The 24,774-nt window shown below is 47.4% G+C and overlaps 1 protein-coding gene across 1 annotated transcript; it reads right to left on the bottom strand.

Moving 5' to 3' along the window:
- Positions 1 to 120: 120 nt before the first annotated feature.
- Positions 121 to 23,804, bottom strand: BSDC1 (BSD domain containing 1). Its single transcript, XM_079776051.1, has 11 exons — positions 23,765 to 23,804; positions 23,453 to 23,513; positions 18,841 to 18,957; positions 16,410 to 16,577; positions 13,261 to 13,315; positions 11,576 to 11,691; positions 11,079 to 11,147; positions 10,833 to 10,911; positions 8,599 to 9,078; positions 2,842 to 2,945; positions 121 to 1,437 (listed from the first exon to the last, which is right to left on the bottom strand). Exons 1-11 carry the CDS (start codon positions 23,773 to 23,775, stop codon positions 1,405 to 1,407), a joined length of 1,293 nt encoding a protein of 430 aa, XP_079632177.1. The 5' UTR covers positions 23,776 to 23,804; the 3' UTR covers positions 121 to 1,404.
- Between the last annotated feature and the right edge of the window lie 970 nt (positions 23,805 to 24,774).

Below are 24,774 nucleotides of genomic sequence, written 5' to 3'. Positions count from 1 at the left end.
AAGGTTCAGAACAAAGTTCTTTTTTCTTTCTTTTTTAATTACAAAACTAACAGCTGTTAGAATCTTTTTTTTTTCTCCTTTTTTTCTTTTCCCAGCTACAAAATACTCTGGGGAGATGCATTATAATTTAAAATATATAATATTGCACAAACAACCAAAAGATTAATTAAACTAAAGAAATAATTACAAAGAGAAAAACCCCATCCCATCAAAGATTCAGCATTCTCTCCACCCCACCCCCTCACTCCTTGGGATCCCAGCCACGCTCCCATTAAATCACTGGTGAACACCAGACTATGCACTGGAATACCAGAGCAGCACTGTAAGCGCCAGGACCTCCAGGGATTCCTGCAGCCCGCAGTCCCCCAAGAGAGGTGCCGCTTTAGCAGAGTGGAGGGTGAGAGAGACAAAGACGGGTCTGCCTTCAAGAAGAGCTTTTTCAGAAGCCTGATGAGTCTCAAGAATTCACCCAGCACATCCCTTTAGAAGCAGAGGGCTGAGGCAGAGAAATTGGGCTTACCGGAGGTGTAAGTATCAGCTTTGATCACTGCTCTGTACCACTTCGAGCTGGCTTGTGTCCTAAGATCCAGGTGAATTGAGGTGGGTAGCTGGCTGGACCAAGTACCCCCCAGGCACCGCACAGAAGGCCTGAAGGGCCCTCCCTCCACGGGGAGGGGAAGAAAAGCAAGAGCAGAGTCTTGCAGGTGGCACGGCTGGGCTAAGGACTTGGGTGCATCTGACAGGAAGAAGCCCTGGGAAAGGTGTGGGGGACACACCAGCCTGGGCTGGATGAAAGGAGATGGGAACTCGGGGTTTGGTCTCTAGATTCTGAACCACAAGGAACCTTTCTGGGAATGGAAAACGCCTGGGAAGAGGAGATTCCCAAGAGAGGCTAATTTCCCAGAATCAAATGTCTCTTACCCACTGGAATAAGAACCACACTGTTTGCCATCCCTATCTAGCCAATGGCAGGTGGCATGTCCTTCCTTGCCTGCTTATGGGTGGACAGTGTGTTGACTTGGCTTCTTCCAAGAGACTGGTGGTTCAGCTTCTGTCCACGCAGGCAGAAGGGATGGAGCTCTCCCTTGGGACTTCCCAGCAAGAGTCCCCAGGAACGGGGTATTCAGCATAAAAATGTAGGCTCTTCCGGTGAGGGGATAGGTTTCCTCCCCTTAGGTCATCCTATGGTTGGCACAAGTCAGAGTTCTTGGTTTGTGAGCCCCTTCCCAGATGTGAGCAGGGGCCCACAGGGCCAGCAAGAAGCAACCCAGAATCTGTGCCTAGAGCTCTGGTTGAGAGGCCATTTGGGGGACATTCTTGGTCAGTGTCTTCCAGGGCTGGGCTGAGACGATCGAGGGAAATGGGAGGTGCTGTGGGAGGGGGAGCTGCTTGCTCTGGCTCCCCTCATTCCCAGTCCTCCCACTCTACATCTTCCAGCTGCAAATGGGAGAGGACAATGGAGAGCACAAATACCAATTTATTCCTCTAAGTCAAAGCCAGACCCAAAGCTCCCCTTGCTGCCTCCATTTCCAGACAGCCCTCCCCCAGCCCCCGACTGCCCTGGGCCATACACTGCCCATGAGTGAACCACAGTCTTAGGGAATGTGTCTGGGAGCAGAGCTGCCCTCTACCTAAGGGGTGAGTCTGCTTCTCTGATCATTCCAGACCCAAAGGAAATGTTTCCACCAACCAACACTTGTCTCTACAAGGGGGACACGCTGCCCACAGGAACGAAGCCAGCAATTCCTTAACGAAAACTTGTCTCCTGCTGAGCAGCTACGAAGATGGCTCAGAGAGGCAGAGAGCTTGAGAGCGGCACTAAATTAGAAGCAAGCGTGGCCCTGGACTACAGGTGCTTACAGGGTCTTCACTAGGGGCTCCGGCACCCCAGTCCTTAGCTAAAGTCTTCCCAGGCAACTTCCTCTTGGCCTGCTGCCTGCTGATCTCTGCTATGACGAGTTACAAAATAACTCTGCTCAGGAAGACTGGATGTCAGGCTTTAAAAGAAGGCTGCAAAGATACAAAAGCCATGACAGGACACCAGGGCCTTTCTGCCTTGGGTATCATGAAGTCACAGGTACAAAATGCTCTCGCATGGGTCACTGCCTCCTCTCAGGCTTGTTTTCCAATATGAAAAACAAGGCCCTCCCCGTGCCTCTAATCTGTTTACCTCTTTAGCAGGTGCATGAGTTACATGGTGGACAGTGGAAGTAACACTGACTTGAATCACATGCCTGTTATTTACTAGCTATGAGAGTTTTATCCCTAGCCTCTCATTCAAAATGACCCATTTTTTATTTTGAGAGGAAGTGAAGAATGAGCTCATAACTGGACTGGGTCTTGTGGTGGTTTTGGTAACATATACTAGTGCTCCCAAGTCCCAGGCACTATGCTTAATGTGTCGATCATTGTCTGTCACAGCTTATAAGCTTATAATTATCAATTCCATGTTTTAGGCTAAGTGATTAGCCCTAGATCACACTGTCTTTTGTCTCCAAGGCTAGAAATCTGCTCAGGTCCCAACCTGGGGGACCATGAGTCAGAAGATCTGGAGCAGGGTTTGGCATCTGTATTTTTTAATAGTTCCTTGGTGATTCTGACACAGAGCTAATGTCAGGAACTCTCCCTTTCTTCCATCCTGGAACTGAGGGGAAGCAGAGCCTACCAATGACAACTGCTCAGGGCCTGAGGGGGAGGTCCCAGCTCTCTTTCTCCAGTCTGCCACCTCAGACAGGCACAGGGATCCATCCACCCTGAGGGAACAGTTGGGCTTGAGGGGGAGAGGCCTCAGCCCCTGGGATCGCTGGGCTTGCTTCCCTGTGGCCAACCAGGTCCACTCACCTCACCCGAGGCATCCACTTTGGAAAGTGCCATCTGCACTTCTTCTTCAGTCATGTCCAAGTCAAAGTCCTTCTCCCAGTCCTCGCTGATGTCTGTGCTTGAGCCTAGAACCAAAATCCACAGTGTCAAAGTCAGAGAGTTATATGTGAAGAGGTCAAAGCTAGAGATAATGGCACTCTTTAAAAGGACCTGACAATTACACAACAAAGGTCTTTGCCTTCTGCTGTTGTTCTAGCCCACTTCCCACTTTTAGGAATCTAAGGAAAAATCCTAGATTCAGTAAAAAATGTAGCCAAAAGAATGTTCACTGTAGTGCTGCTATAGTGATGAAAACTTAAAAAACCACCTGAAAATCCACTGATAAGAGAATTACAAACATAAATAGTGTAGTGATGTGATGAAACATTATGTGGCTTTTAAAGGTTAGGCTGCAGAAGATATACATGACAAATAGTATTAAACTATACTATTAAGTGAGGAAAAGCAAGTTACTGAATAGTAGAGAAGCACTTTGGTTCCAAGGTTCCCTGGGAGTCCCAAAAATCTTCCAGAATAAACAATGAACCTCTTCCTCTTTCTCCCTCCATTCTGCCTACACTGATCTTGCTACATCTAAAACACCAGGCACATTCCCACTGCAGGGCCTTTGCATGGGCTGTTCCCTATACCTGGAATTCTCCTATATCCACAAGCCAACTTCCTAACTTCCTGTACACCTTTATTCAAAGCTCACCATCTAAGTATGGCCTACCCTAACCATCCTTTTATTTTCTAACATCCTTTTAAATTGCAACCTATTCCCCTCTCTGCTCTAGTTGTTCTTTTTTCCCATTGTTTTGTCACTTCCTAGCATATACCATCAGATTTAATGTTTACTGTCTAATAATATAGGAGTTAAAATGAGAGCTCCTCAAGAGCAGGCAGGATGTTGGTTTTATTTTCCCATATACTCCAAGTGACTAGAACACATAGCTTGTTCTCAATAAATATTCATGGACCCTTTCTCTAAACCAGGGGTTGGTAAACCATGGCCCATGGACCAAATCCGGCCTCTGTTTTTGGGAAATAAAATGTTGTACACACATTGCCTATGGGTGCTTTGAGGCTACAACAGCACAGCTTAGTAGTTTAGACAGAGACTGTATGCCCCTAAAAGTCTAATATACTTGTGATCTAGACCTATACGTTTTTCTATACAGAACAAGTTTATCCGTCCCTGTTCTAGGTGATTCTGATGCCTGCTAAAGTTTGACAACCACTGCTCCAAAAATTCATATTTGGTTATGACTTCTTATAAGCAAATATTTAAAAAATGTACATTGAAAGTTATTACTAAGAAGAAAGCTACAATATAGTTCGTGTAAAAAAAAGTATATGCAGTAAGATTCCATTTTAGAAATATGCTCACAGATGTATGCACACTTGCAGAAAAGATCAGCAAGATATCCACAAAATACTAACAGTTGTTATCCCTAGGTGATGAGGTCATGGGGTAATTTTTCTTGGTGTGGTTTTTTTCCTAAAAGAAACATGTATTACCTTGTAATCTTTTTTTTTTTTAAAGCACCTTTAAAAAATGTAGGCCCCTGATTCCAATAGCATGACTCATAATATCTCCTTATTTCTTGTCTAACTTGCTCCTCACCAGGTGCTTAGGGTCTCAGACACTCCCTAAGCCCAGCCCCCACATTCCTTATAAGGGGTATCACACTGTTCTCTCTTCCTCGCCACCTAGCTAACTATAAGCAGTGTGGTAAGAGCATGGTCTATGGAACCAAGTCAATCTGGGTGGAATCCCAACTCTTTTATTTATTATAGTCTTGGGCAAGTTACTCTGAGCTTCAGTCTACTTATAAATAAAGATAAACCACCCTCTTTGCTAAGAACCACTGGAGGAGCTTATTAGAATGCAGACTCCTGCTCCCCCACCCCCCTCATTCAGACTCAGCAATCTAGGGGATGGCCCAGGATTCTGCAGGAACCTGGATGATTCTGTGTAGACTAGAGGCTTCAGTTTGATACAAGATAGTGTTAATATTATAAATATCAGTGGAAGGTGCCCGTAACATATGTACATAGTGGATATTTAACAAATGGAGTCCTTAAAGGCCTCTTCTCAAAGTTAAGTGATGTTGCACATGGCCCCAGAGCTAGTCAGGGACAGATGTGCCACCAAGACCCAGTTCTTCTGATCCACATCTAAGTGTCCCTGTGCTTTCAGAACACTTTGGTGGGACCCACCTGGCCAGCTGACAGTGCAGGCTCCCTGTGAGGTAGAAGCCAGACTCCTGATTTGTCACTTCAGAGCTGTGGCTGTGGCCATGACAGCTTTCTCTAGCCTCAGTGGTCCTTTAGGGATTTAAAACTCTCTTCTTCAGGCTTAAATGCTAGGGAAGACCCTTTAGAAAACAGAGTATCAGCTAAACTTTTTGGAGCACTTCACATCCGCCCTCTAAGGTAGGTATTTACAGTCCTGGTTTACAGATGAGAAAATGAAGGCTTTGAGTGGCAGAGATGTGAACTGGGGCTCTGCCATCTGCCGTGTCCCACCATCCGGTCCTGTCACACAAGGAGAGCAGTAAGATCTCCATTATCTGTGCACGTGGCAGAAAACTCATCTATGCAACCATCATTTTAGACTTCACGATGGCGTTTTTCTGTGTGTGTTTTTTATTACTAACCTCAGGTAGGAAGCAAATCTGCAAAGACGGGAACTGCACTGGGACCTGGGAGACCCTGCGGCTAGACCCCAGTAAAGACTGCTGCACCCAGAGACCAAGCCTCCCTGTCATTTTAGGAAGTAATACAAGCGGAAAGGAGTCACTCTGTCTCTAAGTCTCCAGTCTTCCTTTTAAGATTTACTCCCTCTACTCTGTTCCCACTGTCGTACCCTCGTCCAAGACCCTGGCTTCCCCTCACTGACTACAACTACTTCTGCTGGGTCTTCTGCATCAAATCCCCAGCCTCTCCTTCCGTGAATCCCCGAGCGCACCGCAGACAGTAAAACAGAGTGGTTAAGAGCTTTTGCTGCATCTTCCCCCAAATCTCATTTTGTCCAGTCTCTTTCACCCACCACTCATTTTCCTGATCATGTTCTCTGATGGGATTCCAAATGGAAACTATAATTCTTTAACCCTACAACTCTTTCACCGCTATTCCCTCCCTTGTCCAGCTAGGATTCCGTGAGCCATCATTCTGACCACTTCTTGCATGTACTTGACTGTCTCCTTTTCTTCCACTGATTTCACCTGGCTCAACTTGGACCCTGGTTAAATCCAACTCCCCATCTGCTCTGTGCCTGCACCTGAGCAACTGAATGTGGCTGGACAAAAGTGCAACAGTGCTGACCAGTGTCTCCAAGTTAATGATGACTACCTCCAATGGGCCCGTAGTACCACCCACCCAGCAACCACACACGACCTGTTGATCCATCACCTACTCATCCACTCTCCTAAATGACTATTTCATACTTCTCTAAGTACTTATTGGGTAGGTGACTGATCTGTTTCCTACTAATAAAAAATGGGGACTATTGCACAGAACCCACAGGGCTTTTTTGAAGATTGAGTGATTATGCATATCGTGCTTAGCACAGAGCTATATGAACATACAGAAAGTGTTCAGAGACTAGTACCACTTATTATCATCATTTCTCCAAAGCATTTCTCCTTGATTAAGCACTTGGAACAATTACCCCCAGTTGACAGAGGCGTAAAGGAAGGCTTGGAGATCAGTAACTTTTCTGAAGTCACATGGCTTATGAGCAAAGTTGGGATTTGAACCCAGAGCCTCCCCATGTGAGGCTCTTAGTACAGGTTGGGCATATAATATATGCAGCATGCCCCGCTGCTTTGTGGCCCTAAGTCCAACCTTCTAAAATCAGTTTACGTTCTTACGTTCTATTTCTGAGCCAATCCATTCACCCTTCTTGTTCCTCCCTCTTGTAGGAGACAACACAGAAAAGTGGGCTTGGTTCACCCCCGTGCAATGTGCCCCATGCCCTCTGCTATATGGACTTTGTAAGCACACTGAGCCTGGACTACTTCCCCGCACCTGCCCCAAACTCTCCAACTCTCCTAGACAATGCTGGTCTCCTCGGTGAAAGACTCGCTGACGCCGAGATGTTCCTTCTTTCTTTGACCTTCTCCAATACAAGTCTGTCCCACACAGCTTCATGTTTCATCACAAAGACTGCAGCTTTTGCCCCTCCCTCCTCAGTGTCTCACAAAGAATAGGTAGGAGCTCAATGGATGACCTCACTGAACCAGGCAGAAGGAAAGCACTCTGTTTGGAAACTAGAAACCCTGCAGTTTCCATCAGGGAGCAGGGTAGGGTATAGTGGGGTCTGTTTCCCACCCACTGCAGCAAACCAGTCCCTCATGTGCCAGCAGGCTAGCCCTCACCAGATGGGCAAGCCCTATGGCTGACTGGTACCGAGTGCTGGCAAAGACAGGATGCATGTGTGTGAGGAGTTGAGGGAAGGTCTTGCTGGCCACCAGCTACCTCTTAGAGAGGTATTTTTGAATGTGGCAAAGAAACTGACAACAAGGTATCGTCAATTCTAGGAGTTAAAGAGGTTCCCCCATGACATCAAGTCAAAGAGTCTCCAGACTAAAATTCCATTATGCAGATAAGAAACTAAAGCTTATTACTTAAGCTGGCTCACAGAAAGTTCATGAGTATTAACTTTATTCTTTAAACCGTACATGCAGCCCTACCCAGTTTGGCTCAGTGGATAGAGCATTGGCCTGTGGACTGAAGGGTCCCATGTTTGATTCTGGTCAAGGGCAACATACCTTGGTTGCAGGCTCGACCTGGGAGGCAACCAATTGATGTTTCCCTCTCTGTGTCTCCTCCTCTCCCTTCCACTCTCTCAAAATCAATGGAAAATATCCAGTGAGGATTAACAAAACCCCCCACAAAACTGTACATGTACGTTTTGTTTATATATATTTTATAATAATAATTAATGAAGGCTTAGGGAAGCTAAATGACTTTCCTAAGGTAACCCAGGAAAGAAGACCCTTGACATCAATCAGTGTCACCAGAATACCCACCCCAAGATAAGGTTAAATTGTCCAAAAGGATAGAATTCGGTAGGTAGTTAAGGGCATGGGCTTCAAGTCAGACAGACTTGGGTCTGAATCTGGACTGGCCACTTGTGGCCATGTGATTTGAGCAGTTAATTAATATTTCTGAGCCTCACTTCATCTGTAAAACGAGGATAGTTAACAGTGTCCTCACTGGGTTGTAAGATGTGAGAAATTAAAAGTAATGCTACAAACTTAGCACAGGACCTGACATAAAGCTTAATTTGTAAGATGCACTTTAATCAGTGTATTTTAGAATTGGACTAAGGTAATAAATAATATATAGTAGCCCTGACCGGGTTGGCTCAGTGGATAGAGTGTCAGCCTGCAGACTGAAGGGTCCTGGGTTCAATCCCGGTCAGGGGCATGCACCTTGGTTGCAGGCACATTCCCAGTAGGGGGTGTGCAGGAGGCAGCTGATCGATGTTTCTCTCTCATCGATGTTTCTAACTCTCTCTCCCTCTCCCTTCCTCTCTGTAAAAAATCAATAAAATATGTTTAATAACAAATAAATAATATATAGTCACTGTCATCACCATCAGTATCACAAATGAAGGACAGCTGCTCCTAGGATCTCACAAGGGTCAAGGAGATCAGTCTGCCTTGTGAGGTGTCAGCTCTCACTTGTCCTGCCCCACGCACTCCCTGGGCTCAGGCCTTGACTTACCTTTCTTTCCATTGTTGGAGGGTGTAGATTTTCCACTGTCCGAGTTCAGCTCAAACACCCGTAAGTCTGTGAGCACCTCCTCCCTGAGAGTCTCTACTCTGGCTGGAGGCCTGGGCTCTGGGCCACTGGGGCGACCGGCAGGGGTGTGGGGCTTAGACTGAGCTGGGGGTGGGGGTCCAGTCTCGCCCACATCCACAGCCGGGCTCTGTTCCTCCAAAGATGCCTCTAGAAGCTTTTGGGACAGGTCCTTGGGCAGTACTGGCGCCTCAGGTGTGGTGGCAGGTTTGGCAATCTGCGTCACGAGGGAGATACTCTCGCTGCTCTCTGATGGAGTGACTTCTGTTGGAGGCTCGACTGGGATCACCAGATTCTCTTCACAGGGACTCTGGGGGCCAGGTCCTCCTTCAAGGGATGTGCAAGTTTTGGCCACAGGAACCTTTGCCTCTTTTGGAGGTGTGGGTGAAATGCCCATAAGCTCCTCTGTCAAGAGAGAAAAGCAGGGAAAGCGGGCAATGTGCCCTGGTCAGCCCCAAGACAACCTTGAAGCTCTCTGAAGACAGGCCTCGGTTTTCTCCCAAAGTTTGCTCTGATCAAGATGAAAGGGTGCCAGTTTCCACACCCTTCTCCATCAGGTTCTTCTGCAGACACTGCCTGTCTAAGTCTCACTTACCCTTGAGGCCAAGCACATATCTGGTGGGCACTCGGCTTCCAGATGGCATTATAGACTAGAAAACTAAGACTTTTAAGTTTTCTTTTTCTGTCAGTTTTGAGTTGAGATCAGGCTCTGCTACATCCTAGGTGTATGATCTCAGGCAAAGCACTTTGTGGGTGTGTTTTTTTTAACTTTTCTTTAACTTAACTTGCCTCATTTATAAAAGAGGATAATGGAGTTGTGGTAATGACCATATATATAAAGCTGGTTGGGTACAGGTTGGGTATCCTATATAATAAAGAGGTAATATGCAAATTAACCCTCACACCCTCACAAGATGGCTGCCTACAACCAGGCTGGCAGGGGGGTTAGTGAGGGATGACCAAACGACTGAACAAACAGGCTGCATGGGCGACCAGGCTGGCAGTGGGGGTTAGTGAGGGACGAACAAACGACTAAACAGCAGGCTGCATGGGGCGACCAGGCCGGCAGGGGGGCCGTGAGGGGCGACCAGGCCGGCGGGGGGATGCAGTTGGGGGTGACCAGGCCAGCAGGGAGGGCAGTTGGGGGTGATCAGGCTGGTGGGGGGGCGGGGGGGGGACAGTAAGGGGTGACCAGACCGGCGGGGGGGGCGGGGGCAGCAGTTAGGGGTGATCAGGTCAGCACGCAGAGGCAGTGAGGGGCGACCAGGCCGGCGGGGCGGGGGGGGGGGGGGGGGGGCAGTTAGGGGCAACCAGGCAGGCAGGCAGGTGAGTGATTAGGAGCCAGCAGTCCAGGATTATGAGAGGGATGTCTGACTGCCGGTTTAGGCCCCCCCCCCAAGGGGTCCCAAATTGGAGAGGGTGCAGGCTGGGCTGAGGGGACCCCCCCAGCACGGATTTCGTGCACCGGGCCTCTAGTATAATATAAGCACTTATCATGCAGGTGGCTCCCACACACTGTCAAAAGCTGAGCTGCCATAGAGGATGCTTAGCTCCCTCCCTAAGCCAGCGGTTCCCACGTTTGGCTGGGCATTAACATTACTAGGGGAGCTTGTTAAATACAAGTTTGGCCCTGGCCTGTGTGACTCAGTTGGTTGGAGTGTCATCCCATGCAGTATACCAAAAAGTCATGGGTTCGATTGCCCAGCAGGGCACAAACCCAGGTTGTGGGTTCAATCCCATAGGGGCATGTACAGGAGGCAGTTGATTGATATTTCTCTCTGACATGGATGTTTCTCTCTCTCTCTAAAAATAAATTTAAAAAACAGTAACAAAAAAACCCACAACAACCCCATAAGTTTGGCCATAGAATCTTGCAAGAGAGGATAAGGGGCTCTGGGATTTCAATAAGCATCCCAGGTGACTCTGCAGAAGCTGGTCCAGGCTGGCAGGGTAATCTGCTACAACGGCGGACACAGCAGATTAGGTGCTTTCTGTACCTGGGATCCCACCAGCCTTGGGAAACATCTCATCAGCTCAGCCTCTCCTTAGCATGCACACACTCATTACGTTTCCCTGGGGTGCTATGTCTCTCCAGGATTCAGAGAGAATGGACAGACAATCCCCCACAGGCAGGACCTGTTACCTGCCCAATGTCTTACCTTCTTCCTCCTCCCATCTAGGCTCCTCAGAGATGCTTTGTTCTGCCCGCTGCTTCAGGGCATCCCTCCGGGCCTGCTCCTGAATGTGGGGGAGCAGATGTCGAGGAACAGTCAGAGCACCCTCTTCCTAGATCTGGTCCTGACCCCAGAACTCTTGGCACCCTGTGTCCCCTTCTTCCCTCAACAAAATCCAGCTCACTTCCCCCATGGCTGAGTGGAGTGCCTAGCCAGGCTAGGCCAGCATACCTGCTCCAGTTGATGAACTTTATAAAAATACCGATGCCAGAATTCTGAATGGGAAACAGCTGCTGGCACCTGGAGGGAGGGGACAGCAAAGATGAAACTTCTGGAGTGGTTGTGTGGGGTCTGCATCCCAGCCTTATCAGCCAGCTCCTAGCCACTCTGGACTTCAAATACAGTAAGAGATTGAGCAATGATTATCAGAGTATTTCCAAACCACACCCCACTCCTGCTACCTTCCTGGCCTAGGTTGGCCCAGGAGAGAGAACAGGAATTCCACTAGGCTTTGCCAGTCCTTCCATTTCTCACCATGATGGCCAGAAACCTGGCATATCAATCCCCCCCGTGCAAATTCTTGGCTCAGGAACTGGCTGGTTTGGCTCTGTAGGGTCTCCCACTGCTCTCTAAGCCAGATGACTCTGAAATGACTTAGGATATGTCTCTCCCACCTCCCGACACCTCAAGCTGGGAGCTGGCTGAGGTCCTGCCAGCTGGGCCCTCACCATCTTGGTGTAGAGGGCCCGGATGGAGGGGCTGCCTACAAGGAGCTCTGAGATCTCCCCCTTCTTCTCCTCCAAGCAGAACTGGGAAAGCCAGGCGTCAAACAATTCCGGGGGCCCTGTAGAGGGACAGACACTGATGGTCAGTTCCCTGGTCTGAGGAAAGAACACTGGGCCTGCATACAATAAACACACCTAAGCCTGGTCATGGATAAGGTTTTTTTCAAAGCCATTTGGCCCACGGTGGGGAGTATGTAGGGTGAAGGGGTGGGTGATATCAGGCGCAGCACCTTCATGACCTCCAGGAAGGCTGCAGACTCCATCTCTCCCATGCCCACTCACTGTGTAGCCCACTGCATTTGGCCACTGGATCTCCTCTCTCAAAGAGCTGTTCTCAGGTTACCAGTGACTCATATTTCCAGATCCAATGGCTACTTCTCTGTCTTCCCTCATGTGACCAATCCAGTTTTTTACTCTGGGAGCCATTGCTTCCCTCTTGAAAAGCCTCCAGATCCAGGGGTCCCAGTATCCCCTGAACACGTCCACTTGCACAGGTGCTGCAAACCCACCTCATTTTCTTTCCTGCCCAACCTGATCCTCCCAGGGATCCAATGGAAACCTGAGGACCCTTCTAGACATGCACACTTTCCTCTTCATTCCTCCTGCCACCTCCTAGGTTCTGGCCCTGTCTCTGATGTGAGGACTGCTACCAAGCCTCCTAACTTGTCTCCCTGTCTTCTATCTCTCCCTCTATTTCATCCTTCACAACACTGCCCAGAACTCTTTTATATAATGTAAAATCTGATCACCTCAGGCCTCAAAATCCTTCACTAGTTCTCTATAGGAAGGCTTTTAAAGCTTTGGTCCAAAGATGGACTTCAAACGGTCAAAGAATTATCATTTTGCATATAAAATTTTGTGAAGAGAGGGTCTGTTATTTTCAACAGATTTTTAAAGGCATTTTGACTTAAAAAAAATGTTAAGAAGTACTACCTTGAGCATTTTAGGACAAAATTCAAACTGCTTAGTCTGACACCCAAAGCATTCCAATCTGGCTTCCACCGCATCTCTCACTGCTCTCATTCCCTCACATGCACCCTTTAATTCAACCTCCCCAAATGCCAGCTACTCTCTGTTCTTTCTGGACCTTCTGCTTAAGCACCCACCCCCCACTTTAAAGATAAAATTAATTTACTGCTAATTCATCCTTAAAACATCAATTCAAGTGTCACATCCTAGTTTCCCAGGCTAGGTTGGGTGCCATCCCTCTGGGTTCCCACTGCACCCATCATTCTATAGAAGTAGTCATTCCAAATCTACTACCTTTGCTTTATTCACTGTTTCTTGTTTCCCTCTCCTAACAGCAGGTTCCTGAAGGTCTCCAGGTTGAGGGTTTGACTCATTTCTGACCTCCAGTTCCCAGCCTGGGGATTGCTGTACCACAGGGGTTTAGCAAACAGGCAGGCAACAGGGCTGGGAGGGAGCCTGAGCTGAGGATGAGGGAAAGGGTCCAAGTCTTTGCAGACAGGGATGAAGATAGTCAGGGAGGAAGAGGGACCATCACCCATCCCACCAGATCTAAGGTACACACTCGCCCCACTCTGGTCCCTCTACACAGGGGATGCTTAGCCCTTGGTCTCCCTGCCCTGCATGCCCACCCCCCCCCCCCCCCACAGCTACCCCCTCACCATCTGGTTCATTGCAGTAGGTTGCCGGGTCTGACTGCAGGCTATAGAGACGAGCCTGTAAGAAACAGAGAAGATTCTTCAATGAGGTGGTGGAGCCGCCTCCCCAGCAGGTGCAGAGATGTAGATCTCTGTGAAGACTCTGACTGGCAAGACCATCACCCTCAAGGTTGAGCCCATTGAGAATATCAAAGCCGAAACCCAAGATGAGGAGGGCATCCCACCTGCCCAACAGCGCCTGATTTTTGTGGGCAAACAACTGGAGGATGGCTGCACTCTTTCAGACTACAACATTCAGAAAGAGTACACCCCACACTTGGTGCTTCATCTGCAGGGTGGCATCATCGAGCCCTTCCTCCTCCAGCTCTCCCAGAAGTACAACTGTGATAAGATGATGTCACAAGTGTTACACCTGCCTGCACCCCCAAGCTGTCAACTCCCGAAAGAAGTGAGGCCACACCAACAACCTGTGTCCCCAGAAGAAGGTTAATAAATAAGGCCTCTCCACCACCTCCTCGAGCCCACAGGCCTGATGCCTTCTGCCTGAACCCCGTGGCCCTGATGCCTCAATAAAGTTTCCCTTTTGTTGACTGGAGCAATAAGGAAAAAAACAACAGCAAGCTGGTGCGGCTCAGTGGTTGAACATCGACCTCTGAACCAGGAGGTCACAGTTCCATTCCCAGTCAGGGCACATGCCCAGGTTACGGGCTGGATCCCCAGTGTGGAAGCAGACAGGAGGCAGCAGATCAGTGATTCTCTCGCATCACTGAAGCTTCTATCTCTCTCTCCTTCTCCTTTCCTCTCTGAAATCAATAAAAATATATTTAAAAAAACAACAACACAGAAAAGGAACATAAATTCTGGGAGGCTGGGCAAAGAAAGCACCCCCTCTCTGCCAGTGTACCTAACCGACCACAGCCCCGCTTCTCTCCTGTTGGTTACCATACCCACAGGACACTTGTCAATTAAAGCAGGCTGGGGAGGGGAGTGCTGGGCTAGGAGTCCAAAAGCAGGCTCTGAGAAAAACGGTCTCTCACCTAATATTACACTAAGGAAATACAGGGTAAACAGGCTACAAAATTATATGTATAAAATACTTTTGAATTATGTGAAGTTTGAAAAACTAATGCAAAAATATTAAGGTCCAAATTTATGGATAAGTTTTGAAATAATGTAACTTCCCCAAGTTAAAACCATTCATCAAGAATCTCTTAATTTCATGGCCATCTGCCAAGTGAACTGTAAGCTGTGTTCCAATTAGGGCCACGGAAGTGGCAAACTTTAGCTGGTGAACAGAAAGCCCCCTTCCTCCCTCAGTGTTACATGAAGCATGGGCTGGCTGGCTGCATCAGAACTGCAGCAAGTGGTTTTGGTGATTCACTGTTATAATCTAAAAACCTGTAATTTTAAAATTTTCACAATTCCACTCAAATTTCACTAAGTGGTGGTGCCAATTCTTGGAATTCAGTACGTTGGAATGGAAATTCAATGTGGTAAAATGCTATGAAGGAGGCCAAACTGCTACGACACCATGGAATTTAGGAAAAAACACTCCATGACATCCAAGAAATAATGAGAGAAAATAAAATGCGATAGAAATATAGACATCCTCCTCCCATACATGTATTCCTATTGGAAGTTAGTTTTAAATATTCCAAATATAGAGCAGATCACGTCTGTCAAGATGCTCTCTACAGCATTCCTCATTATGGTTGAAATCTGAAAGGAATCCAAATGTGCAACACAGGGAAGTGACAAAATAAATTATGCTAGCTCTAGCCGGTTTGGCTCAGTGGATAGAGCTTCAGCCTGTTGATTGAAGGGTCCCGGGTTCGATTCTGGTCAAGGGAACATGCACGGGCTGTGGGCTCGATTCCCAGTAGGGGGCATGCAGGAGGTAGCCAATCAATGATTCTCTCTCATCATTGATGTTTGTCTCTCTCTCCCTCTCCCTTCCTCTCTGAAATCAATAAAAATATATTTTAAAAATGAAATAAATTATGCCATATTCATTTTAAAGACATTAAAAATGATGGTGATTAGGAAAGGTGCTAAGTTTATTATAAATTTTTCAAAAGCAGGTAACAAAATTGCATGTATAAAGTGCCTTTTTGGTTAAAACAAACAAACAAACAAACAAACCCTAAACTATCTTTACCCATGTTTGTAAACAAAAACAAAAAAAAGGCTAGCCTTGGCCGGGTAGCTAAGTTGGTTAGAGCATCCTATCTAATAAAAGAGTAATATGCAGATTGACCATCACTCCAACACACAATATGGCTGCCCCCATGTGGTCAAAGATCCTGCCCTCATGTGGACAGAAGATGGCCACCACAAGATGGCCAACAGGGGAGGGCAGTTGTGGGCAATCAGGCCCAGCAGGGGAGGGCCGTTGGGAGGGACCAAGCCTGCAAGGGAGGGCAGTTGGGGGCAATCAAGCCTGCAGGGGAGGGCAGTTAGGGGTGACCAGGCCAGCAGAGGAGGGATGACCGGGCCTAAAGGGGAAGGCAGTTGGGTGGGACCCAGGCCTGCAGGGGAGAGCAGTTGGGGGGGACCAGGCCTGCAGGGGAGGGCAGTTAGGGGTGACCAGGCCTAAAGTGGAGGGCAGTTAGGGGCATACAGGCTGGCAGGGGAGCAGTTAGGCATCAATCAGGCTGGCAGGCAGAAGTGGTTAGGGGCAATCAGGAAGGCAGGCAGGCGAGCAGTTGGGAGCCAGCAGTCTTGGATTGTGAGAGGGATGTCCGATTGCCCATTTAGGCCCGATCCCAGTAGGTGCACGAATTTCGTGCACCGGGCCTCTAGTTATCCCAATATACCAATACTCCCCTCTACACTCTCTCTGTGCAGCTCCTTCTTCTTTAAAAGAAAGACAGGAAGGAAAGGAGGGAGGGAGGGAGGGAGGAAGGGAGGAAGGGAGGGAGGGAGGGAGGGAGGGAGGAAGGGCTATACATCAATAAGAAATCAGTGGTTCTTTTTGACTGATGGGATTATGAGTTTAGAAATAATTATCTTCTTGCTTATCGGTGTTCTCCAATTCAGTTATATACATATATTTGCTTTTTAGCCAGAACACATATTGCTTTTGTGAGTACATGTGGGAAGCTAGAGCTCAGTGCTGTTAGACAACTGCAGGAAAAGCCACTAGTGAATACCTTGGTGCCATCATAGAGCTCAGCTGTGCCAGAGGGTGTGCCCATCAGGGTGATGACATCGCAGTCGATGGTTTTGTCTGCTGAGGGAGCAAAGGTGTCGGAGATCACCCCTAGGAAGTCAGACAAACCCTTCTTCATTTTCTCCGTCGCCCCCGAGGAGCCTTCAGTCTGAAAAGATAAGCCAGCAGAGGAAGCAAGTGGTCCAGGAGCAGGCTACAATCTGGGGTATGGGGCATAGAGCGGTGGTGAAGTATCAAGGACAAAAATTTACTGTGTATGTGGGGACCAGGGAAGCACTCACAACTTCTCACCCCATCTCTGGGGCTGGAGAAGGAGAGAGAGGCAGCCAGGGTTCCCATCCCCCAGATGGGGGTGCAGAATAGGGCTGCAGTAGGCCTCTGTAGGTCAGAGCAGAGCTCCTTTGATTGGCTGTTTCATCAAAATTTCAGGGTCAGCCAGACTGAGCAAAAATTGACAGGTGAGGAGCCATGCCATTGACATTCAGTGGGGAAGACCTATGCGATGAGAAAGGTACTAGCTGTGGAATCAAACTTTAATTTGAATCCTAGCTCTACTACTTGCTAATATGAGACCTAAATCCTCCTTGAGTCTATGTTTCCTTTTCTGTAAAATTCAGATAAATATATTTCCTTCAGAGGGCTACTGTGAAGACTAAAAAGATAAGGCATGTGAGTTTCAGCACCAAAAAAAATAGAGATAAGGCATGCATAATGCCTGGCATATAGCAAACATTTAATAAATAGCAATATTGTAATATCACAATTTCATCATCATGACTGCTCAGGAAGTGGAATATTTTCTATGAAGTTTGAGGAAATATGGGCTGGATCAGAACATTGTTTTGCCTAGAGGCAAGCCTAGGACTAGCTGAGGGCCAATGTATGGACACCAAGCTTGAGCCACACTGGTCAGAATGTCCTCGAGCAAGCAGGGATGAGATGCTGAGAGACAGGGTCAGGCTCTAAAGACCTCATGGAAAACTATAATATTTATTCCTAACTAGGCTGCCCAGGCATTTTATTTATTTTTTTGCACTCCCATTTTAAACTAGAACCTATCTCAGTGCCTAGAACATGTTAGCACGGGTATACAATCCTATTTTTGGAATAAAAAAAGGAATAAATAAATGAAAGAAACAAGTGCTGTCTCTGCTGCTGGCTGGATTATCGCAGTTCAGCAGGACTACCACTTGTCTTTCATGCTCATCTGTAGCTGTGGTTAGCAGGCAGACAGCATTTTACAACTTTCAACAAAACACGCTTGGTAAGAAACTGCCAAACATGTTTTTCATAACATGGTCTCTAGTCACAAGGCAACTGATTCAGCTGGTGAGCAAATGAAGAAATTGCAATCTGTCCCATCACTAAAGGGAAAACTGTAAAAAACCAGTGTACTGTACTTCATCAGAAACTTGAGACTTGCAGGGATACATTTGACTGTATACAATTTTCTCTCCCACACTGACTTCAGAATCAAACTCCTATCTCAGAAGAGGATTCCAATGCACCGTTCCGATTAATAAAAACAGGGCCAGTAAAAATATAAGTTGACACACCTTTCTGGAGGGTAGTTTTGCAATAGATATTAAAAGGCCTAAAACTATACTCACCCTATGATCCCTTCCAATATTTTGTTAGAAATAAAATGTGAAAGGCAAAGATTTAGCAATCAGAATGTTCACTGTACCTCTGTTTACAATACTGAGGAAAAATGAAATAGGAAACTAGCCACATAATAGAATACCATGCCATTTGTGAAGCTGCAGAATGAAATCTGTAATGAGTAAGTAAAAAAGTAGGTTACAGCCCTGGCTAGTGTAGCTGTTTGTTGGAGTGTCATCCTGTGCACTGAAAGGTGGCGGGTTCGATTCCTAGTCAGGACACATATCCAGGTTGCAAAATCAATCCCCAGTTGGGGTGCGGATAGGAGGCAACCGATCGATGTTTTTCCCTACCCGCCCCCCCGCCCTTCCACTCTCTAAATTAAAAAAAAAAAAAAGGTTACAAAACATGGTCTTCAGTTGATTCCAATTATGAAAATAAAAGGGTACCTAAGGGATATACTCCCACATAGTAACAGTAGTTATCTCTGGGAGGTGACATTTTGGATGTCTCTAGGCCTCTCTCTCTTTTTCTTTTACTTATTTGTATTTTCTAAATTATCTACAATGAATTGCATTGGGTAATAGGATAACATCTGCTAAGACAGTAAGAAGTGGGAAAGCTTATTAATACTTAATACATAGATGTAGCTTGTTTGCTTGGCAGACACAATTCTTTCTAAATGAGAGCCCATGGGGAAAAACAATTACATAAAAGAAAAATGGGAGAAAAGTTGGGAGCCTCCACCATGGTCTCAAAATAGGTCAGGTGTGAGGGACAGGCACTTTGAGGATATAGGTTGTACTCACAGCCAGCTTCTCCTTGACCACGCTGGCCGTGGCTGCAATGGTGCAGGCCGTGTCATGCTGCACCACCTGGGTGAACTCTGTCAGGTCCCGCTTCATGAACTCCAAGGCTTCGGAGGACTATGGAAGACAGAGAGAGATGACAGAGCCAGCTGGCTCCACCACCCTTTGTTCCTGTTCCCTGTGCTTCTGCAGTACCAGACACACACATAGAAAACTCAAGTGACACGGGAAGCCTAGCCTCAGGAACAATGCTCACTTGTCCCAATTCCACGACTTGATAATGACAACAGAGAGCAAAGAACTTCCTGCTACTCTGAGAACTGAGTGTCAGCCCAGACACTTACAAGCTGTGTGTAGCCAGAGGAACTCTCATCTAATCCTCGGCTGTCTCCTATGAAACGGAGGGGGACCAGATCAGTGTCCTCAAGAGCAGAGTGGGGTTAGAGGACACATATAGTCTGAAAACAAAACAGACTTTGTTGCATTGCTTTGATATGCTTTCAGATAACATGAAGATATGTGATTTTTTTTTTTTAATCAAAGGAAAGTGTTTCTACTTTTACTTTTTTTGTTACAGGAAAATTCAGTTGAAATGAGGCAGGGTGTGAAATTATTTATCTGAAAGGTTTAATAAACATGTTGCATTAATAACAATAGTTTAGGAAGCTTTTATGAGTAATTCTTGACAATTTAATACCAATAAAGAGGTGTGTAATTTTTACATTAAACAAATGGGGTGTTAACAGAAATATTTGATTGAATTCTCTTAACATTTCTCATACCTTAGACTTATGACTACCCATCCAATGTCTATCTTCCTGCATAAACTGTGAGTTCCGTGAACATAGAGCCTATGTTTTCTGTTCACTGATGCTTCCCCAGTGTCTGACATAGAGTCAGGCATGGAGTAGGTGCTCCTGAAATGTTTGCTTATTACATTTACGTGTACCAAGGCCATTTTAATGATAAAACCAACTGCATGATTTGATGAATGGTTGTCTCTCTCACTAGACTGTGGGCTAGAAGGGGACAAATATGAATAAACATGGTGCTTGCCTTTAAGAACGGTCACAGTCTATTGGGGAAAAGCTCTCATAACAGTGCTGACAAGCAAGGACAGACTAGTGACCAGTGTATTATAGGGAGCTTGGAAAGAGCTGGTGAAGGGAAGCATGGATTATGAGCAGGAGTCACCTAAGAAAGCCTGGACATGTTGGGGTATGGGGTTTACTGAGGCTTATGGTATTTTAGTCCTAATGAACATAAAAGGTAAAGCGTAAGTGGTGAGGGATAAAGCTGGAGATGTTGCCAAGGGCAACCATGGAGCGTCCGGTCAGCCTTGTGGGTGATGGAGAGCCACCAAAGGTTTGAAAGAGGTAGGACATGATGAGATTTACTTTTTTTTTTTTTTTAAATCCTCACCCAAGGATATTTTTTCCATTGATTTATTTTAGAGAGAGTGGAAGGGAAAGTGGGATGGGGAGAGAGTTGCCTCCTGCGTGCACCCCAACCTGGGCCGGGGATCGAACCTGCAATCCAGGTACATCCCCCTGACTGAGAATCGAACCCACAACCTTTTAGTGTGTGGGATGATGTTCCTACCACTGAGCAACAGTGGCTGGGACAAGATTTGCATTTTTTAATAGGTAATTTCAGGTGGCAAGATTATAGAAGAGCAAAGACCAGTTAGGAGGCTGTTGCAATAGTCCAGGAAAGAAAACGGAAAAATATGAATAAGAACATTGCTGGTAAGGATGAAACTGATTCAAGAAATATCAGGCATCCCTGACTGGTGTGGCTCAGTTGGTTGAGCATTGTCCCATTTACTAAGAGGTCACCAGTTCGATTCCAGGTCAGGGTACATGTCCAGGTTGCAGGCTCAATACCTAGTAGGGGTGTACAGGAGGCAGCTGATCGATGTTCTCTCTCTCTCTCAAATCAATAAAGACATTAAAAAAAAAAAGAAATAGCAGGCAAAAAAGGTGGATTTGGTAATTATATGTATGCACTGACTGAGAACAAGATAGAATCAAGAAGAGCTACTGGCTGCTAACCTAGATGACTAGGGTAGATGTAGTGCTGCCAACAGAGAGAAAATGCGGAAGGGGGAGCAGGTTTGAGAGACGATGACAATGACTCTGGTCATGTAGATTCAGCAGTGACTGAAATATCTGGAACAGTAGTCCAGAAGGAGTTTCTCAAACACTAAAGCTCAGAGAAAAGGACTGAGTCACCCTAACATGAAAATGGAGGCCACCCAGGAAGAGTTTATAAACAGAGCAGTGGGCTGAGGACAAGGCCCCTCACATACCACACCTTTAAGAGACAGGCAGAGGAAGAGGAACTCCTGAAAACAGAAAAGGAAAGGTGGGGAAGCAAGTGGAGAACTGAGAAAGAATCATGTCACAAAAGCCAAGGGAGTCGAGTTTCAAGAAAGAGGGAGTGATCACTAGTGTCAAATGCAGCAGAAAGGTGCAGGAAGATAAGGGCTGAAAACACCCACTGGATTTGGCAAGTGTAAGTAAAGCTGAGTGTGTATATAGATAAGTCTATATGTGGTGGCTTCAGGGGTGCAGAGGGAGTTAGAGAGATCATGCTGTTGACCTCAAATTTTAAAAAGTAGGCGCTGCCCTAGCTGGTTTAGCTCAGTGGACAGAGTCAGCCTACAGGCTAAAGGGTTCCAGGTTCGATTCTGGTCGGGAGCACATGCCTGGGTTGCGGGCTTGATCCCCAGTGTGGGGCATGCAGGAGGCAGCTGATCAATGGTTCTCCCTCATCATTGATGTTTCTATCTCTTATCTCTCTCTCCCTCTCCCTTCCTCTCTGAAATTAATAATGTGTGTGTGTGTGTGTATTCATTTTTTTTTCTTTAAAGTAAGAGCTAATGTTGCCTCCTGGAAGCAAAAGAGGAAGTGACTGAACAGGGAACTTGAGGGAGGTGTTAAGTTTGAGGAAAGTTCCTAAAGGCAAGGGGAGAAGAAGCAAATTAGAGACTGAAAAAGTTGCTGGGGGGTATTCAGGCCCAGGTGAGCTTGGGAATCTGTGGCAAGGCCAAAGAGCAATGTGACTTTCTCAACCAGTGTCTGTGGGAAAGCTCATACACACACACCACACATTACAGGAAGTAAGGAGCAGAGGAAGGCAGATTATAGCACCATCTCAGAGCAATAGTCTTTGGGGCAATTTATGCTATGGGATATAAGAAAATTGAGGGTGCTGGGAATTGAGTGGTCCAAATGGAGCCAGGATAGAAAGGAAGGAAGGAAGGCCAGGAAAGCACAGAAAGACTAAGAAAAAATGGACCCGTGGGCCTCAGTGGTTGAGTATTGATCCAAGAACCAAGAGGTTATTGGTTTGATTCCCAGTCAGGGCACATGCCCGGGTTGTGGGCTCGATCTCCCAATAGGGGGTGTGCAGGAGGCAGCCTATCTCTCATCAATGCTTCTATCTCTATCCCTCTTTCTTTCTCTCTCTCTCTAAAATCAATAAAAACATATTTTTTTAAAAAGTAAAGATGAGGAGCTGAGGCCTAAAGAGGTTAAGTAACTTGCCCAGGTTCATATAACAGTAAGTAGCTAAGAGACAGAAACTAATTAATTCTTCTTCTCTTTAGGAATGGGGCATTGTTAAAGGCAGAAACAACAACAACAACAACAACACACACACACACACACAGTTTTCAAATGAGAGTTCTCCAAGAACAAAGATGGAAAGCTAATTTACCTATTTTTCATGAGTATGGTAGACCAACCTTGAGGGAAACACTCAGGCGGCCTTCAAATGTATTTGCTAAATGAATGTCAGTAGATTGAGCAACAGAAACCAAGCTACCTGGAGGTCTCTTCTATTAAACCTCAGTGTGAAATTCTCTTTCTCGGTCCCCATCAAAACACAAACAGCTCAGGGCATCCTCAGATTTGCTGGACTGGAGCTGAGAGGAGTACACAGGCCAGGGGAAGATAAAAACGCTCCCAGAGTAAAGGGCCGATTTAACTGAGGGCAGAGCCTCCGGGAGTCTGCTCTGAAGCAGGACTCATCCCAGTTGCTTGAGGTAAATAGTAGTTAGCTATTTCCACAACTCATTCGGGTTCGTTTTGACAGGCTAGCATGGAATGAAACAGAAGCACACAATGGCATTTCCCATTGGTAGAGCCACGTCCCACTCATCCCACTAGACGGTGAGCTTTGTGGGGCCGGGGACTGCATCTGTTTGGCCAATATCGGTGTCCTCAGGACCTGTTAGAGAGTGCTGGCTGTGGCATACACGCTAATATTTTAAAGGACGATAGGATTAAGTTTCTATTGCTAGAATCCTTTATCTTTAAGACCTACAAGACATGTTTTCTCTTCTAGGAAGTTGTAAATTTCCCCTTCCTATGGATTCCTACGAGAGGGTCGCTGCAGCCTTTAAACGTCTTTATTTCACTGTGGCTAGTGTCCCACTGGTCTAAGTCGGGATCGGTCTTTCCGCAGCCCGAAAGGGGCTAAAAGTAGGGCGAGAGTCGTTCTCATCCCTGAGGGCCCGGCACCCACACAGCTCGGGCGGGGCCGCGCCAAGTTGCACTGAAGCGGTGCGGGGCCCTGGGGGAGGAAGGGAGCCGGCCCGGCTTACCTTTTCCTTGACTGCCTGGTAGCTCTGCTGCAGCCAGCTCCGCCACCACCCCACGTCCTCCCTGTGGAAGACAGATACATCTGGCAGCCCCGCGGTGCGAAGGATCCGGCCTCAGTTTCCCCTCGGATGTGACCCCGTGGGCTGAGGCTTCGCAGACCGCTTCCCCACCCCCTCACTCTGCGACTCCACCCCGCCTTTCCAGCTGCGTCCCCCGCCACGCTGGCCGCCTGTCCTCCACGGGGACCCTGGCCCAGCACCCCAACCCTGGGAGAATTCAGGCCCCAACGCCCGAGAGCAGGATGACGGGCTCACCCTTCCGCCATCTTTCCTGCATGACATCACCACTATTTACTGACCTTTGACTTCCGACACGGTACCGCCCCCTTAAGCACCGCCCCGGAGACCTCGGCCCAATCCTGGCGCGGACACCACCCTCAGTCCAATCTCCGCCCGGCTTTGTAATCAGGCCCCGCCTCCTTGGGCCTGGTCCATTCTCTATCCAGAGTTCTCCCTTAAACCCCGCCCCCGAGTGCTTGGCCCAATCCTCACTTCTGTCTTAAGGCCCCAAGCGTTAGCCCCGCCCCCACCAACCTCGAATCTCTGCGGGTATCAGCCATAGTCCCCTACGGTGGCCGCATGGGCCCTCAGAGTGGTCTTGGGAGGCTGGGAGGAGAGGGGCGGAAGGGAGCGATCCCCGCGGGAGCGAGCCCGGCCGGAGCCCGAACGTTTGGATCCCGGAGCGCAGGCCTAGGACCGCCCCCCTTTATGAAACCAGCCGCGTAGTAGCTGTTTGGGGTCTCTTCGGGCTGGTTCAGCGAGCGCAGACTGGGGGGCTCTGGGCCAGGGATTGGAGTTTCGTGGAGAAAAAATCAGAGGTGACTTACGTGCAGCCTCTAGAGGGGCTCTCAAGATATCGGGAGACACAATTAACTCAATCTTGACGGCCTGACTCAAAACAACTCCAGGTGGATGTGGTTAGGAAAGTGCAGAGACAGCGTGGAGAAGGGAAGTTGAAGGTGTTGAGGTCGAGGGAGGGAGGGGGGGGGAGAGGGAGAGAGAGAGAGAGAAAATGAATGGGGAGGGGACCACATACTTTGCACTAGATCCCATCCCTCTGGTCTGTTTCAGGGCATAGCTTTACAGTTCCCGCCACTCCCATTCCCTTTTCCGTCATGGGATTATTCCTGTCATCATACATGCTGTTCTTTCTCCCATCTTAAAAGCAAGCAAACAAACAGAAACCAACCCTCTCCTGACCCTCCAGCATTTCCCTACTTCCCTTTACAGCAAAACTTCTGGAAGACTTGGCTATCCTCACCGCC

The sequence above is a fragment of the Cnephaeus nilssonii genome, assembly GCF_951640355.1.
Source record: "Cnephaeus nilssonii genome assembly, chromosome: 7".
Classification (NCBI taxonomy): Eukaryota; Metazoa; Chordata; class Mammalia; order Chiroptera; family Vespertilionidae; genus Cnephaeus; species Cnephaeus nilssonii.
The sequence above is the reverse complement of the archived record's forward strand: the minus strand, read 5'-3'. Positions and strand labels throughout refer to the sequence as shown.